This window comes from Biomphalaria glabrata, chromosome 1, assembly GCF_947242115.1.
Source record: "Biomphalaria glabrata chromosome 1, xgBioGlab47.1, whole genome shotgun sequence".
NCBI classification, from domain to species: Eukaryota; Metazoa; Mollusca; class Gastropoda; family Planorbidae; genus Biomphalaria; species Biomphalaria glabrata.
The window spans coordinates 28,324,479-28,341,553 of NC_074711.1; the positions used below are offsets into that span (position 1 = coordinate 28,324,479).

The 17,075-nt window shown below is 31.0% G+C and overlaps 1 protein-coding gene across 1 annotated transcript in view; it reads left to right on the forward strand.

Annotated features, from left to right (window-relative positions):
* Positions 1 to 17,075, forward strand: part of LOC106070820 (mucin-19) — a 112,929-nt gene that overhangs the window by 47,040 nt on the left and 48,814 nt on the right. Inside the window, exons 47-101 of the mRNA XM_056044148.1 lie at positions 73 to 120; positions 337 to 458; positions 655 to 751; positions 855 to 1,222; positions 1,364 to 1,412; positions 1,551 to 1,598; positions 1,807 to 1,865; positions 2,131 to 2,227; positions 2,331 to 2,698; positions 2,840 to 2,888; positions 3,027 to 3,074; positions 3,291 to 3,349; positions 3,614 to 3,710; positions 3,805 to 4,277; positions 4,419 to 4,467; positions 4,606 to 4,653; positions 4,862 to 4,920; positions 5,186 to 5,282; positions 5,386 to 5,777; positions 5,919 to 5,967; positions 6,106 to 6,153; positions 6,362 to 6,420; positions 6,686 to 6,782; positions 6,886 to 7,277; positions 7,419 to 7,467; positions 7,606 to 7,653; positions 7,862 to 7,920; positions 8,185 to 8,281; positions 8,385 to 8,776; positions 8,918 to 8,966; positions 9,105 to 9,152; positions 9,361 to 9,419; positions 9,684 to 9,780; positions 9,875 to 10,347; positions 10,489 to 10,537; positions 10,676 to 10,723; positions 10,940 to 11,061; positions 11,258 to 11,354; positions 11,459 to 12,000; positions 12,142 to 12,190; positions 12,329 to 12,376; positions 12,593 to 12,714; positions 12,911 to 13,007; positions 13,112 to 13,653; positions 13,795 to 13,843; positions 13,982 to 14,029; positions 14,238 to 14,359; positions 14,556 to 14,652; positions 14,747 to 15,219; positions 15,361 to 15,409; positions 15,548 to 15,595; positions 15,812 to 15,933; positions 16,130 to 16,226; positions 16,331 to 16,872; positions 17,014 to 17,062. Of these exons, the coding sequence (XP_055900123.1) occupies positions 73 to 120; positions 337 to 458; positions 655 to 751; positions 855 to 1,222; positions 1,364 to 1,412; positions 1,551 to 1,598; positions 1,807 to 1,865; positions 2,131 to 2,227; positions 2,331 to 2,698; positions 2,840 to 2,888; positions 3,027 to 3,074; positions 3,291 to 3,349; positions 3,614 to 3,710; positions 3,805 to 4,277; positions 4,419 to 4,467; positions 4,606 to 4,653; positions 4,862 to 4,920; positions 5,186 to 5,282; positions 5,386 to 5,777; positions 5,919 to 5,967; positions 6,106 to 6,153; positions 6,362 to 6,420; positions 6,686 to 6,782; positions 6,886 to 7,277; positions 7,419 to 7,467; positions 7,606 to 7,653; positions 7,862 to 7,920; positions 8,185 to 8,281; positions 8,385 to 8,776; positions 8,918 to 8,966; positions 9,105 to 9,152; positions 9,361 to 9,419; positions 9,684 to 9,780; positions 9,875 to 10,347; positions 10,489 to 10,537; positions 10,676 to 10,723; positions 10,940 to 11,061; positions 11,258 to 11,354; positions 11,459 to 12,000; positions 12,142 to 12,190; positions 12,329 to 12,376; positions 12,593 to 12,714; positions 12,911 to 13,007; positions 13,112 to 13,653; positions 13,795 to 13,843; positions 13,982 to 14,029; positions 14,238 to 14,359; positions 14,556 to 14,652; positions 14,747 to 15,219; positions 15,361 to 15,409; positions 15,548 to 15,595; positions 15,812 to 15,933; positions 16,130 to 16,226; positions 16,331 to 16,872; positions 17,014 to 17,062 (8,055 nt within the window). The remainder of the gene's footprint in view (positions 1 to 72; positions 121 to 336; positions 459 to 654; positions 752 to 854; positions 1,223 to 1,363; positions 1,413 to 1,550; positions 1,599 to 1,806; positions 1,866 to 2,130; positions 2,228 to 2,330; positions 2,699 to 2,839; positions 2,889 to 3,026; positions 3,075 to 3,290; positions 3,350 to 3,613; positions 3,711 to 3,804; positions 4,278 to 4,418; positions 4,468 to 4,605; positions 4,654 to 4,861; positions 4,921 to 5,185; positions 5,283 to 5,385; positions 5,778 to 5,918; positions 5,968 to 6,105; positions 6,154 to 6,361; positions 6,421 to 6,685; positions 6,783 to 6,885; positions 7,278 to 7,418; positions 7,468 to 7,605; positions 7,654 to 7,861; positions 7,921 to 8,184; positions 8,282 to 8,384; positions 8,777 to 8,917; positions 8,967 to 9,104; positions 9,153 to 9,360; positions 9,420 to 9,683; positions 9,781 to 9,874; positions 10,348 to 10,488; positions 10,538 to 10,675; positions 10,724 to 10,939; positions 11,062 to 11,257; positions 11,355 to 11,458; positions 12,001 to 12,141; positions 12,191 to 12,328; positions 12,377 to 12,592; positions 12,715 to 12,910; positions 13,008 to 13,111; positions 13,654 to 13,794; positions 13,844 to 13,981; positions 14,030 to 14,237; positions 14,360 to 14,555; positions 14,653 to 14,746; positions 15,220 to 15,360; positions 15,410 to 15,547; positions 15,596 to 15,811; positions 15,934 to 16,129; positions 16,227 to 16,330; positions 16,873 to 17,013; positions 17,063 to 17,075) is intronic.

Sequence of the window (17,075 nt, forward strand, 5' to 3'; positions counted from 1 at the left end):
GACTCTTTATCTATATTTGTAAAAAATTATTATAAATGTATGTAATTTTAATAAAATCTATAATATATGCAGCTAAAGATTCTTCTAATGATGTGCCAGAAGATATCAAAAATATTCCTGGTAAGTACAAGTTTAACTTTTCTATTTGGTAAATATCAAAGCACTTGTATACATTCTGTCCTTTTTCCTGTGATTCAAAGAATCATGTTCATTGTGCATGTTTTGTTTTGAAGCTCTAATTTTTGTTAGTAAAAATTTAGAAAGTGTATGTGTATCAATAAAGAAAAGATTTCCAATAAGAGTTGTATTGAAAATATTTCACTGACTTTATTACAGGACTAAGTACAGTCTACATAGTTAGTCCCCCAGGAGCTCCAGATGAATTTCTTGTACTGGTAGTAATAAAACCTACAGAGTCATTTACTGTTCCAGACAAAGGAACTCCTTATATCCCCTTGGTTCGTATATGTCTTGTAATTGGTTATTGAACCTTTTTAAATTTGATGCTGCATAGAAAAGCTGATGGTTGTTAAGTTTATGAATATTGTTATAATTTTTAAATAACCATTAATGCTTTTAAAAAAACAACATAATTTGGTTTACAATTATTAATTTGTATTCAAATTTATTTTTGTACCTATTTATATTTTCTAGAATGATACATCTAGTACATTACCAAAACTGAAGGAGGAAAAAACTGTGTTTGTAGTAATCCCTAAAGACACTACTGTAAAATATGAAGTCTGTGAAGGTGGGCACAATTATAACATTTTTTGTTTTTATTTAAATTTAAAACATAATTTACAACGAAATTATTATTAAATAACAATTTTTTATTCCAACTAAAAAAACAGAAATAACAACTGCAACTCCCTCAACACAATTTACAACAGAAGCAACCACAACAGGAGCAACAACACCAGGAACTACCACATCAGGAAGAACAGGAGCAACAACAACAGGAGCAACCACATTGGTAACAACAGGAGGAACCACTTCAGGAACAACAGGACCAACCACATCTGGAAGTACAGTAACAACTGCTGGACCTTGTGGTGTATCCATGACACGTCAACCAGTTGATAGCAAATTTAACCCTGTCACAACCAACTTACCAAGCTCTGAAGATATTCCCCAAATTGGTGTCATTGATAATTCTCGTGGAAAGCTCGAAACTATTGACTTACCTAATGGAGGCCAAGTGTTGGTTCCTGTAGATGAGGTTAGTTTAGCTTTTAATATATATGTACATAATAGTGATACTTGAACAAAATGTTTTTTTAAAGCTCAAAAAGCTTTCTAGTTTTAAAAAAAATAAAATTATTTATTTTTGACATGCTATTACATTTCTTTTTTATTACAGAGAACTTTTAATCCTGTTGAGGAATCCAAACCAATATACTTTACATATCGTAAGTTGAGTCTTTTTGAAAAATATTTTTTTTTTAGAAAAAGAGCAGCTAGCTGTATTTAAGATAGACTCTTTATCTATATTTGTAAAAAATTATTATAAATGTATGTAATTTTAATAAAATCTATAATATATGCAGCTAAAGATTCTTCTAATGATGTGCCAGAAGATATCAAAAATATTCCTGGTAAGTACAAGTTTAACTTTTCTATTTGGTAAATATCAAAGCACTTGTATACATTCTGTCCTTTTTCCTGTGATTCAAAGAATCATGTTCATTGTGCATGTTTTGTTTTGAAGCTCTAATTTAAAAATTTAGAAAGTGTATGTGTATCAATAGAGAAAAGATTTCCAATAAGAGTTGTATTGAAAATATTTCACTGACTTTATTACAGGACTAAGTACAGTCTACATAGTTAGTCCCCCAGGAGCTCCAGATGAATTTCTTGTACTGGTAGTAATAAAACCTACAGAGTCATTTACTGTTCCAGACAAAGGAACTCCTTATATCCCCTTGGTTCGTATATGTCTTGTAATTGGTTATTGAACCTTTTTAAATTTGATGCTGCATAGAAAAGCTGATGGTTGTTTAGTTTATGAATATTGTTATAATTTTTAAATAACCATTAAAAGATATGCTTTTAAAAAAACAACATAATTTGGTTTACAATTATTAATTTGTATTCAAATTTATTTTTGTACCTATTTATATTTTCTAGAATGATACATCTAGTACATTACCAAAACTGAAGGAGGAAAAAACTGTGTTTGTAGTAATCCCTAAAGACACTACTGTAAAATATGAAGTTTGTGAAGGTGGGCACAATCATAACATTTTTTTTTTTTATTTAAATTTAAAACATAATTTACAACGAAATTATTATTAAATAACAATTTTTTATTCCAACTAAAAAAACAGAAATAACAACTGCAACTCCCTCAACACAATTTACAACAGAAGCAACCACAACAGGAGCAACAACACCAGGAACTACCACATCAGGAAGAACAGGAGCAACAACAACAGGAGCAACCACATTGGTAACAACAGGAGGAACCACTTCAGGAACAACAGGACCAACCACATCTGGAAGTACAGTAACAACTGCTGGACCTTGTGGTGTATCCATGACACGTCAACCAGTTGATAGCAAATTTAACCCTGTCACAACCAACTTACCAAGCTCTGAAGATATTCCCCAAATTGGTGTCATTGATAATTCTCGTGGAAAGCTCCAAACTATTGACTTACCTAATGGAGGCCAAGTGTTGGTTCCTGTAGATGAGGTTAGTTTAGCTTTTATTATATATGTACATAATAGTGATACTTAAACAAAATGTTTTTTTTAAGCTCAAAAAGCTTTCTAGTTTTAAAAAAAATAAAATTATTAATTTTTGACATGCTATTACATTTCTTTTTTATTACAGAGAACTTTTAATCCTGTTGAGGAATCCAAACCAATATACTTTACATATCGTAAGTTGAGTCTTTTTGAAAAATATTTTTTTTTTAGAAAAAGAGCAGCTAGCTGTATTTAAGATAGACTCTTTATCTATATTTGTAAAAAATTATTATAAATGTATGTAATTTTAATAAAATCTATAATATATGCAGCTAAAGATTCTTCTAATGATGTGCCAGAAGATATCAAAAATATTCCTGGTAAGTACAAGTTTAACTTTTCTATTTGGTAAATATCAAAGCACTTGTATACATTCTGTCCTTTTTCCTGTGATTCAAAGAATCATGTTCATTGTGCATGTTTTGTTTTGAAGCTCTAATTTTTGTTAGTAAAAATTTAGAAAGTGTATGTGTATCAATAAAGAAAAGATTTCCAATAAGAGTTGTATTGAAAATATTTCACTGACTTTATTACAGGACTAAGTACAGTCTACATAGTTAGTCCCCCAGGAGCTCCAGATGAATTTCTTGTACTGGTAGTAATAAAACCTACAGAGTCATTTACTGTTCCAGACAAAGGAACTCCTTATATCCCCTTGGTTCGTATATGTCTTGTAATTGGTTATTGAACCTTTTTAAATTTGATGCTGCATAGAAAAGCTGATGGTTGTTTAGTTTATGAATATTGTTATAATTTTTAAATAACCATTAAAAGATATGCTTTTAAAAAACAACATAATTTGGTTTACAATTATTAATTTGTATTCAAATTTATTTTTGTCCCTATTTATATTTTCTAGAATGATACATCTAGTACATTACCAAAACTGAAAGAGGAAAAAACTGTGTTTGTAGTAATCCCTAAAGACACTACTGTAAAATATGAAGTCTGTGAAGGTAGGCACAATCATAACATTTTTATTATGTGTATAAAATCTTAAAATTTTTAAGAATATAATATGTTTTTAAATTATTAAAAATGTATTTACAGAACGACCTCCTGGATCAGAATCAACAAGTGTTTCTCAAAGTACACCAGCACAGCCAACTGAAACTGAAACAACATCACCAACAGTTACTTTGCCAGTTGGATCTAGTACATCCTCTGCACCTACAGTTTCTGTAACTGAAACAGTATCAGAAACAACAGTACCATCCACATCAGGAACAACAGGAGCAACAACACCAGGAACAACCACATCAGGAAGAACAGGAGCAACAACAACAGGAGCAACCACATCAGGAACAACAGGACCAACCACATCTGGAAGTACAGTAACAACTGCTGGACCTTGTGGTGTATCCATGACACGTCAACCAGTTGATAGCAAATTTAACCCTGTCACAACCAACTTACCAAGCTCTGAAGATATTCCCCAAATTGGTGTCATTGATAATTCTCGTGGAAAGCTCGAAACTATTGACTTACCTAATGGAGGCCAAGTGTTGGTTCCTGTAGATGAGGTTAGTTTAGCTTTTAATATATATGTACATAATAGTGATACTTGAACAAAATGTTTTTTTAAAGCTCAAAAAGCTTTCTAGTTTAAAAAAAAATAAAAATATTTATTTTTGACATGCTATTACATTTCTTTTTTATTACAGAGAACTTTTAATCCTGTTGAGGAATCCAAACCAATATACTTTACATATCGTAAGTTGAGTCTTTTTGAAAAATATTTTTTTTTTAGAAAAAGAGCAGCTAGCTGTATTTAAGATAGACTCTTTATCTATATTTGTAAAAAATTATTATAAATGTATGTAATTTTAATAAAATTTATAATATATGCAGCTAAAGATTCTTCTAATGATGTGCCAGAAGATATCAAAAATATTCCTGGTAAGTACAAGTTTAACTTTTCTATTTGGTAAATATCAAAGCACTTGTATACATTCTGTCCTTTTTCCTGTGATTCAAAGAATCATGTTCATTGTGCATGTTTTGTTTTGAAGCTCTTATTTAAAAATTTAGAAAGTGTATGTGTATCAATAGAGAAAAGATTTCCAATAAGAGTTGTATTGAAAATATTTCACTGACTTTATTACAGGACTAAGTACAGTCTACATAGTTAGTCCCCCAGGAGCTCCAGATGAATTTCTTGTACTGGTAGTAATAAAACCTACAGAGTCATTTACTGTTCCAGACAAAGGAACTCCTTATATCCCCTTGGTTCGTATATGTCTTGTAATTGGTTATTGAACCTTTTTAAATTTGATGCTGCATAGAAAAGCTGATGGTTGTTTAGTTTATGAATATTGTTATAATTTTTAAATAACCATTAAAAGATATGCTTTTAAAAAAACAACATAATTTGGTTTACAATTATTAATTTGTATTCAAATTTATTTTTGTACCTATTTATATTTTCTAGAATGATACATCTAGTACATTACCAAAACTGAAGGAGGAAAAAACTGTGTTTGTAGTAATCCCTAAAGACACTACTGTAAAATATGAAGTCTGTGAAGGTGGGCACAATTATAACATTTTTTGTTTTTATTTAAATTTAAAACATAATTTACAACGAAATTATTATTTAATAACAATTTTTTATTCCAACTAAAAAAACAGAAATAACAACTGCAACTCCCTCAACACAATTTACAACAGAAGCAACCACAACAGGAGCAACAACACAAGGAACAACCACATCAGGAAGAACAGGAGCAACAACAACAGGAGCAACCACATTGGTAACAACAGGAGGAACCACTTCATTAACAACAGGAGCAACCACATCAGGAACAACAGGACCAACCACATCTGGAAGTACAGTAACAACTGCTGGACCTTGTGGTGTATCCATGACACGTCAACCAGTTGATAGCAAATTTAACCCTGTCACAACCAACTTACCAAGCTCTGAAGATATTCCCCAAATTGGTGTCATTGATAATTCTCGTGGAAAGCTCCAAACTATTGACTTACCTAATGGAGGCCAAGTGTTGGTTCCTGTAGATGAGGTTAGTTTAGCTTTTAATATATATGTACATAATAGTGATACTTGAACAAAATGTTTTTTTAAAGCTCAAAAAGCTTTCTAGTTTTAAAAAAAATAAAATTATTTATTTTTGACATGCTATTACATTTCTTTTTTATTACAGAGAACTTTTAATCCTGTTGAGGAATCCAAACCAATATACTTTACATATCGTAAGTTGAGTCTTTTTGAAAAATATTTTTTTTTTAGAAAAAGAGCAGCTAGCTGTATTTAAGATAGACTCTTTATCTATATTTGTAAAAAATTATTATAAATGTATGTAATTTTAATAAAATCTATAATATATGCAGCTAAAGATTCTTCTAATGATGTGCCAGAAGATATCAAAAATATTCCTGGTAAGTACAAGTTTAACTTTTCTATTTGGTAAATATCAAAGCACTTGTATACATTCTGTCCTTTTTCCTGTGATTCAAAGAATCATGTTCATTGTGCATGTTTTGTTTTGAAGCTCTAATTTAAAAATTTAGAAAGTGTATGTGTATCAATAGAGAAAAGATTTCCAATAAGAGTTGTATTGAAAATATTTCACTGACTTTATTACAGGACTAAGTACAGTCTACATAGTTAGTCCCCCAGGAGCTCCAGATGAATTTCTTGTACTGGTAGTAATAAAACCTACAGAGTCATTTACTGTTCCAGACAAAGGAACTCCTTATATCCCCTTGGTTCGTATATGTCTTGTAATTGGTTATTGAACCTTTTTAAATTTGATGCTGCATAGAAAAGCTGATGGTTGTTTAGTTTATGAATATTGTTATAATTTTTAAATAACCATTAAAAGATATGCTTTTAAAAAAACAACATAATTTGGTTTACAATTATTAATTTGTATTCAAATTTATTTTTGTACCTATTTATATTTTCTAGAATGATACATCTAGTACATTACCAAAACTGAAGGAGGAAAAAACTGTGTTTGTAGTAATCCCTAAAGACACTACTGTAAAATATGAAGTCTGTGAAGGTGGGCACAATTATAACATTTTTTGTTTTTATTTAAATTTAAAACATAATTTACAACGAAATTATTATTTAATAACAATTTTTTATTCCAACTAAAAAAACAGAAATAACAACTGCAACTCCCTCAACACAATTTACAACAGAAGCAACCACAACAGGAGCAACAACACAAGGAACAACCACATCAGGAAGAACAGGAGCAACAACAACAGGAGCAACCACATTGGTAACAACAGGAGGAACCACTTCATTAACAACAGGAGCAACCACATCAGGAACAACAGGACCAACCACATCTGGAAGTACAGTAACAACTGCTGGACCTTGTGGTGTATCCATGACACGTCAACCAGTTGATAGCAAATTTAACCCTGTCACAACCAACTTACCAAGCTCTGAAGATATTCCCCAAATTGGTGTCATTGATAATTCTCGTGGAAAGCTCGAAACTATTGACTTACCTAATGGAGGCCAAGTGTTGGTTCCTGTAGATGAGGTTAGTTTAGCTTTTAATATATATGTACATAATAGTGATACTTGAACAAAATGTTTTTTTAAAGCTCAAAAAGCTTTCTAGTTTAAAAAAAAATAAAATTATTTATTTTTGACATGCTATTACATTTCTTTTTTATTACAGAGAACTTTTAATCCTGTTGAGGAATCCAAACCAATATACTTTACATATCGTAAGTTGAGTCTTTTTGAAAAATATTTTTTTTTTAGAAAAAGAGCAGCTAGCTGTATTTAAGATAGACTCTTTATCTATATTTGTAAAAAATTATTATAAATGTATGTAATTTTAATAAAATCTATAATATATGCAGCTAAAGATTCTTCTAATGATGTGCCAGAAGATATCAAAAATATTCCTGGTAAGTACAAGTTTAACTTTTCTATTTGGTAAATATCAAAGCACTTGTATACATTCTGTCCTTTTTCCTGTGATTCAAAGAATCATGTTCATTGTGCATGTTTTGTTTTGAAGCTCTAATTTAAAAATTTGGAAAGTGTATGTGTATCAATAGAGAAAAGATTTCCAATAAGAGTTGTATTGAAAATATTTCACTGACTTTATTACAGGACTAAGTACAGTCTACATAGTTAGTCCTCCAGGAGCTCCAGATGAATTTCTTGTACTGGTAGTAATAAAACCTACAGAGTCATTTACTGTTCCAGACAAAGGAACTCCTTATATCCCCTTGGTTCGTATATGTCTTGTAATTGGTTATTGAACCTTTTTAAATTTGATGCTGCATAGAAAAGCTGATGGTTGTTTAGTTTATGAATATTGTTATAATTTTTAAATAACCATTAAAAGATATGCTTTTAAAAAACAACATAATTTGGTTTACAATTATTAATTTGTATTCAAATTTATTTTTGTCCCTATTTATATTTTCTAGAATGATACATCTAGTACATTACCAAAACTGAAAGAGGAAAAAACTGTGTTTGTAGTAATCCCTAAAGACACTACTGTAAAATATGAAGTCTGTGAAGGTGGGCACAATTATAACATTTTTTGTTTTTATTTAAATTTAAAACATAATTTACAACGAAATTATTATTTAATAACAATTTTTTATTCCAACTAAAAAAACAGAAATAACAACTGCAACTCCCTCAACACAATTTACAACAGAAGCAACCACAACAGGAGCAACAACACAAGGAACAACCACATCAGGAAGAACAGGAGCAACAACAACAGGAGCAACCACATTGGTAACAACAGGAGGAACCACTTCATTAACAACAGGAGCAACCACATCAGGAACAACAGGACCAACCACATCTGGAAGTACAGTAACAACTGCTGGACCTTGTGGTGTATCCATGACACGTCAACCAGTTGATAGCAAATTTAACCCTGTCACAACCAACTTACCAAGCTCTGAAGATATTCCCCAAATTGGTGTCATTGATAATTCTCGTGGAAAGCTCGAAACTATTGACTTACCTAATGGAGGCCAAGTGTTGGTTCCTGTAGATGAGGTTAGTTTAGCTTTTAATATATATGTACATAATAGTGATACTTGAACAAAATGTTTTTTTAAAGCTCAAAAAGCTTTCTAGTTTAAAAAAAAATAAAATTATTTATTTTTGACATGCTATTACATTTCTTTTTTATTACAGAGAACTTTTAATCCTGTTGAGGAATCCAAACCAATATACTTTACATATCGTAAGTTGAGTCTTTTTGAAAAATATTTTTTTTTTAGAAAAAGAGCAGCTAGCTGTATTTAAGATAGACTCTTTATCTATATTTGTAAAAAATTATTATAAATGTATGTAATTTTAATAAAATCTATAATATATGCAGCTAAAGATTCTTCTAATGATGTGCCAGAAGATATCAAAAATATTCCTGGTAAGTACAAGTTTAACTTTTCTATTTGGTAAATATCAAAGCACTTGTATACATTCTGTCCTTTTTCCTGTGATTCAAAGAATCATGTTCATTGTGCATGTTTTGTTTTGAAGCTCTAATTTAAAAATTTAGAAAGTGTATGTGTATCAATAGAGAAAAGATTTCCAATAAGAGTTGTATTGAAAATATTTCACTGACTTTATTACAGGACTAAGTACAGTCTACATAGTTAGTCCTCCAGGAGCTCCAGATGAATTTCTTGTACTGGTAGTAATAAAACCTACAGAGTCATTTACTGTTCCAGACAAAGGAACTCCTTATATCCCCTTGGTTCGTATATGTCTTGTAATTGGTTATTGAACCTTTTTAAATTTGATGCTGCATAGAAAAGCTGATGGTTGTTTAGTTTATGAATATTGTTATAATTTTTAAATAACCATTAAAAGATATGCTTTTAAAAAACAACATAATTTGGTTTACAATTATTAATTTGTATTCAAATTTATTTTTGTCCCTATTTATATTTTCTAGAATGATACATCTAGTACATTACCAAAACTGAAAGAGGAAAAAACTGTGTTTGTAGTAATCCCTAAAGACACTACTGTAAAATATGAAGTCTGTGAAGGTAGGCACAATCATAACATTTTTATTATGTGTATAAAATCTTAAAATTTTTAAGAATATAATATGTTTTTAAATTATTAAAAATGTATTTACAGAACGACCTCCTGGATCAGAATCAACAAGTGTTTCTCAAAGTACACCAGCACAGCCAACTGAAACTGAAACAACATCACCAACAGTTACTTTGCCAGTTGGATCTAGTACATCCTCTGCACCTACAGTTTCTGTAACTGAAACAGTATCAGAAACAACAGTACCATCCACATCAGGAACAACAGGAGCAACAACACCAGGAACAACCACATCAGGAAGAACAGGAGCAACAACAACAGGAGCAACCACATCAGGAACAACAGGACCAACCACATCTGGAAGTACAGTAACAACTGCTGGACCTTGTGGTGTATCCATGACACGTCAACCAGTTGATAGCAAATTTAACCCTGTCACAACCAACTTACCAAGCTCTGAAGATATTCCCCAAATTGGTGTCATTGATAATTCTCGTGGAAAGCTCGAAACTATTGACTTACCTAATGGAGGCCAAGTGTTGGTTCCTGTAGATGAGGTTAGTTTAGCTTTTAATATATATGTACATAATAGTGATACTTGAACAAAATGTTTTTTTAAAGCTCAAAAAGCTTTCTAGTTTTAAAAAAAATAAAATTATTTATTTTTGACATGCTATTACATTTCTTTTTTATTACAGAGAACTTTTAATCCTGTTGAGGAATCCAAACCAATATACTTTACATATCGTAAGTTGAGTCTTTTTGAAAAATATTTTTTTTTTAGAAAAAGAGCAGCTAGCTGTATTTAAGATAGACTCTTTATCTATATTTGTAAAAAATTATTATAAATGTATGTAATTTTAATAAAATCTATAATATATGCAGCTAAAGATTCTTCTAATGATGTGCCAGAAGATATCAAAAATATTCCTGGTAAGTACAAGTTTAACTTTTCTATTTGGTAAATATCAAAGCACTTGTATACATTCTGTCCTTTTTCCTGTGATTCAAAGAATCATGTTCATTGTGCATGTTTTGTTTTGAAGCTCTAATTTTTGTTAGTAAAAATTTAGAAAGTGTATGTGTATCAATAGAGAAAAGATTTTCAATAAGAGTTGTATTGAAAATATTTCACTGACTTTATCACAGGACTAAGTACAGTCTACATAGTTAGTCCCCCAGGAGCTCCAGATGAATTTCTTGTACTGGTAGTAATAAAACCTACAGAGTCATTTACTGTTCCAGACAAAGGAACTCCTTATATCCCCTTGGTTCGTATATGTCTTGTAATTGGTTATTGAACCTTTTTAAATTTGATGCTGCATAGAAAAGCTGATGGTTGTTTAGTTTATGAATATTGTTATAATTTTTAAATAACCATTAATGCTTTTAAAAAAACAACATAATTTGGTTTACAATTATTAATTTGTATTCAAATTTATTTTTGTACCTATTTATATTTTCTAGAATGATACATCTAGTACATTACCAAAACTGAAGGAGGAAAAAACTGTGTTTGTAGTAATCCCTAAAGACACTACTGTAAAATATGAAGTCTGTGAAGGTGGGCACAATTATAACATTTTTTGTTTTTATTTAAATTTAAAACATAATTTACAATGAAATTATTATTAAATAACAATTTTTTATTCCAACTAAAAAAAACAGAAATAACAACTGCAACTCCCTCAACACAATTTACAACAGAAGCAACCACAACAGGAGCAACAACACCAGGAACAACCACATCAGGAAGAACAGGAGCAACAACAACAGGAGCTACCACATTGGTAAAAACAGAAGGAACCACTTCAGGAACAACAGGAGCAACCACATCAGGAACAACAGGACCAACCACATCAGGAACAACAGGAGCAACAACACCAGGAACAACCACATCAGGAAGAACAGGAGCAACAACAACAGGAGCAACCACATTGGTAACAACAGGAGGAACCACTTCAGGAACAACAGGAGCAACCACATCAGGAACAACAGGACCAACCACATCTGGAAGTACAGTAACAACTGCTGGACCTTGTGGTGTATCCATGATACGTCAACCAGTTGATAGCAAATTTAACCCTGTCACAACCAACTTACCAAGCTCTGAAGATATTCCCCAAATTGGTGTCATTGATAATTCTCGTGGAAAGCTCGAAACTATTGACTTACCTAATGGAGGCCAAGTGTTGGTTCCTGTAGATGAGGTTAGTTTAGCTTTTAATATATATGTACATAATAGTGATACTTGAACAAAATGTTTTTTTAAAGCTCAAAAAGCTTTCTAGTTTTAAAAAAAATAAAATTATTTATTTTTGACATGCTATTACATTTTTTTTTTATTACAGAGAACTTTTAATCCTGTTGAGGAATCCAAACCAATATACTTTACATATCGTAAGTTGAGTCTTTTTGAAAAATATTTTTTTTTTAGAAAAAGAGCAGCTAGCTGTATTTAAGATAGACTCTTTATCTATATTTGTAAAAAATTATTATAAATGTATGTAATTTTAATAAAATCTATAATATATGCAGCTAAAGATTCTTCTAATGATGTGCCAGAAGATATCAAAAATATTCCTGGTAAGTACAAGTTTAACTTTTCTATTTGGTAAATATCAAAGCACTTGTATACATTCTGTCCTTTTTCCTGTGATTCAAAGAATCATGTTCATTGTGCATGTTTTGTTTTGAAGCTCTAATTTTTGTTAGTAAAAATTTAGAAAGTGTATGTGTATCAATAGAGAAAAGATTTTCAATAAGAGTTGTATTGAAAATATTTCACTGACTTTATCACAGGACTAAGTACAGTCTACATAGTTAGTCCCCCAGGAGCTCCAGATGAATTTCTTGTACTGGTAGTAATAAAACCTACAGAGTCATTTACTGTTCCAGACAAAGGAACTCCTTATATCCCCTTGGTTCGTATATGTCTTGTAATTGGTTATTGAACCTTTTTAAATTTGATGCTGCATAGAAAAGCTGATGGTTGTTTAGTTTATGAATATTGTTATAATTTTTAAATAACCATTAATGCTTTTAAAAAAACAACATAATTTGGTTTACAATTATTAATTTGTATTCAAATTTATTTTTGTACCTATTTATATTTTCTAGAATGATACATCTAGTACATTACCAAAACTGAAGGAGGAAAAAACTGTGTTTGTAGTAATCCCTAAAGACACTACTGTAAAATATGAAGTCTGTGAAGGTGGGCACAATTATAACATTTTTTGTTTTTATTTAAATTTAAAACATAATTTACAATGAAATTATTATTAAATAACAATTTTTTATTCCAACTAAAAAAAACAGAAATAACAACTGCAACTCCCTCAACACAATTTACAACAGAAGCAACCACAACAGGAGCAACAACACCAGGAACAACCACATCAGGAAGAACAGGAGCAACAACAACAGGAGCTACCACATTGGTAAAAACAGAAGGAACCACTTCAGGAACAACAGGAGCAACCACATCAGGAACAACAGGACCAACCACATCAGGAACAACAGGAGCAACAACACCAGGAACAACCACATCAGGAAGAACAGGAGCAACAACAACAGGAGCAACCACATTGGTAACAACAGGAGGAACCACTTCAGGAACAACAGGAGCAACCACATCAGGAACAACAGGACCAACCACATCTGGAAGTACAGTAACAACTGCTGGACCTTGTGGTGTATCCATGACACGTCAACCAGTTGATAGCAAATTTAACCCTGTCACAACCAACTTACCAAGCTCTGAAGATATTCCCCAAATTGGTGTCATTGATAATTCTCGTGGAAAGCTCGAAACTATTGACTTACCTAATGGAGGCCAAGTGTTGGTTCCTGTAGATGAGGTTAGTTTAGCTTTTAATATATATGTACATAATAGTGATACTTGAACAAAATGTTTTTTTAAAGCTCAAAAAGCTTTCTAGTTTTAAAAAAAATAAAATTATTTATTTTTGACATGCTATTACATTTTTTTTTTATTACAGAGAACTTTTAATCCTGTTGAGGAATCCAAACCAATATACTTTACATATCGTAAGTTGAGTCTTTTTGAAAAATATTTTTTTTTTAGAAAAAGAGCAGCTAGCTGTATTTAAGATAGACTCTTTATCTATATTTGTAAAAAATTATTATAAATGTATGTAATTTTAATAAAATCTATAATATATGCAGCTAAAGATTCTTCTAATGATGTGCCAGAAGATATCAAAAATATTCCTGGTAAGTACAAGTTTAACTTTTCTATTTGGTAAATATCAAAGCACTTGTATACATTCTGTCCTTTTTCCTGTGATTCAAAGAATCATGTTCATTGTGCATGTTTTGTTTTGAAGCTCTTATTTAAAAATTTAGAAAGTGTATGTGTATCAATAGAGAAAAGATTTTCAATAAGAGTTGTATTGAAAATATTTCACTGACTTTATCACAGGACTAAGTACAGTCTACATAGTTAGTCCCCCAGGAGCTCCAGATGAATTTCTTGTACTGGTAGTAATAAAACCTACAGAGTCATTTACTGTTCCAGACAAAGGAACTCCTTATATCCCCTTGGTTCGTATATGTCTTGTAATTGGTTATTGAACCTTTTTAAATTTGATGCTGCATAGAAAAGCTGATGGTTGTTTAGTTTATGAATATTGTTATAATTTTTAAATAACCATTAATGCTTTAAAAAAAACAACATAATTTGGTTTACAATTATTAATTTGTATTCAAATTTATTTTTGTACCTATTTATATTTTCTAGAATGATACATCTAGTACATTACCAAAACTGAAGGAGGAAAAAACTGTGTTTGTAGTAATCCCTAAAGACACTACTGTAAAATATGAAGTCTGTGAAGGTAGGCACAATCATAACATTTTTATAATGTGTATAAAATCTTAAAATTTTTAAGAATATAATATGTTTTTAAATTATTAAAAATGTATTTACAGAACGACCTCCTGGATCAGAATCAACAAGTGTTTCTCAAAGTACACCAGCACAGCCAACTGAAACTGAAACAACATCACCAACAGTTACTTTGCCAGTTGGATCTAGTACATCCTCTGCACCTACAGTTTCTGTAACTGAAACAGTATCAGAAACAACAGTACCATCCACATCAGGAACAACAGGAGCAACAACACCAGGAACAACCACATCAGGAAGAACAGGAGCAACAACAACAGGAGCAACCACATCAGGAACAACAGGACCAACCACATCTGGAAGTACAGTAACAACTGCTGGACCTTGTGGTGTATCCATGACACGTCAACCAGTTGATAGCAAATTTAACCCTGTCACAACCAACTTACCAAGCTCTGAAGATATTCCCCAAATTGGTGTCATTGATAATTCTCGTGGAAAGCTCGAAACTATTGACTTACCTAATGGAGGCCAAGTGTTGGTTCCTGTAGATGAGGTTAGTTTAGCTTTTAATATATATGTACATAATAGTGATACTTGAACAAAATGTTTTTTTAAAGCTCAAAAAGCTTTCTAGTTTTAAAAAAAATAAAATTATTTATTTTTGACATGCTATTACATTTCTTTTTTATTACAGAGAACTTTTAATCCTGTTGAGGAATCCAAACCAATATACTTTACATATCGTAAGTTGAGTCTTTTTGAAAAATATTTTTTTTTTAGAAAAAGAGCAGCTAGCTGTATTTAAGATAGACTCTTTATCTATATTTGTAAAAAATTATTATAAATGTATGTAATTTTAATAAAATCTATAATATATGCAGCTAAAGATTCTTCTAATGATGTGCCAGAAGATATCAAAAATATTCCTGGTAAGTACAAGTTTAACTTTTCTATTTGGTAAATATCAAAGCACTTGTATACATTCTGTCCTTTTTCCTGTGATTCAAAGAATCATGTTCATTGTGCATGTTTTGTTTTGAAGCTCTAATTTTTGTTAGTAAAAATTTAGAAAGTGTATGTGTATCAATAAAGAAAAGATTTCCAATAAGAGTTGTATTGAAAATATTTCACTGACTTTATTACAGGACTAAGTACAGTCTACATAGTTAGTCCCCCAGGAGCTCCAGATGAATTTCTTGTACTGGTAGTAATAAAACCTACAGAGTCATTTACTGTTCCAGACAAAGGAACTCCTTATATCCCCTTGGTTCGTATATGTCTTGTAATTGGTTATTGAACCTTTTTAAATTTGATGCTGCATAGAAAAGCTGATGGTTGTTTAGTTTATGAATATTGTTATAATTTTTAAATAACCATTAATGCTTTTAAAAAAACAACATAATTTGGTTTACAATTATTAATTTGTATTCAAATTTATTTTTGTACCTATTTATATTTTCTAGAATGATACATCTAGTACATTACCAAAACTGAAGGAGGAAAAAACTGTGTTTGTAGTAATCCCTAAAGACACTACTGTAAAATATGAAGTCTGTGAAGGTGGGCACAATTATAACATTTTTTGTTTTTATTTAAATTTAAAACATAATTTACAATGAAATTATTATTAAATAACAATTTTTTATTCCAACTAAAAAAAACAGAAATAACAACTGCAACTCCCTCAACACAATTTACAACAGAAGCAACCACAACAGGAGCAACAACACCAGGAACAACCACATCAGGAAGAACAGGAGCAACAACAACAGGAGCTACCACATTGGTAAAAACAGAAGGAACCACTTCAGGAACAACAGGAGCAACCACATCAGGAACAACAGGACCAACCACATCAGGAACAACAGGAGCAACAACACCAGGAACAACCACATCAGGAAGAACAGGAGCAACAACAACAGGAGCAACCACATTGGTAACAACAGGAGGAACCACTTCAGGAACAACAGGAGCAACCACATCAGGAACAACAGGACCAACCACATCTGGAAGTACAGTAACAACTGCTGGACCTTGTGGTGTATCCATGACACGTCAACCAGTTGATAGCAAATTTAACCCTGTCACAACCAACTTACCAAGCTCTGAAGATATTCCCCAAATTGGTGTCATTGATAATTCTCGTGGAAAGCTCGAAACTATTGACTTACCTAATGGAGGCCAAGTGTTGGTTCCTGTAGATGAGGTTAGTTTAGCTTTTAATATATATGTACATAATAGTGATACTTGAACAAAATGTTTTTTTAAAGCTCAAAAAGCTTTCTAGTTTTAAAAAAAATAAAATTATTTATTTTTGACATGCTATTACATTTCTTTTTTATTACAGAGAACTTTTAATCCTGTTGAGGAATCCAAACCAATATACTTTACATATCGTAAGTTGAGTCT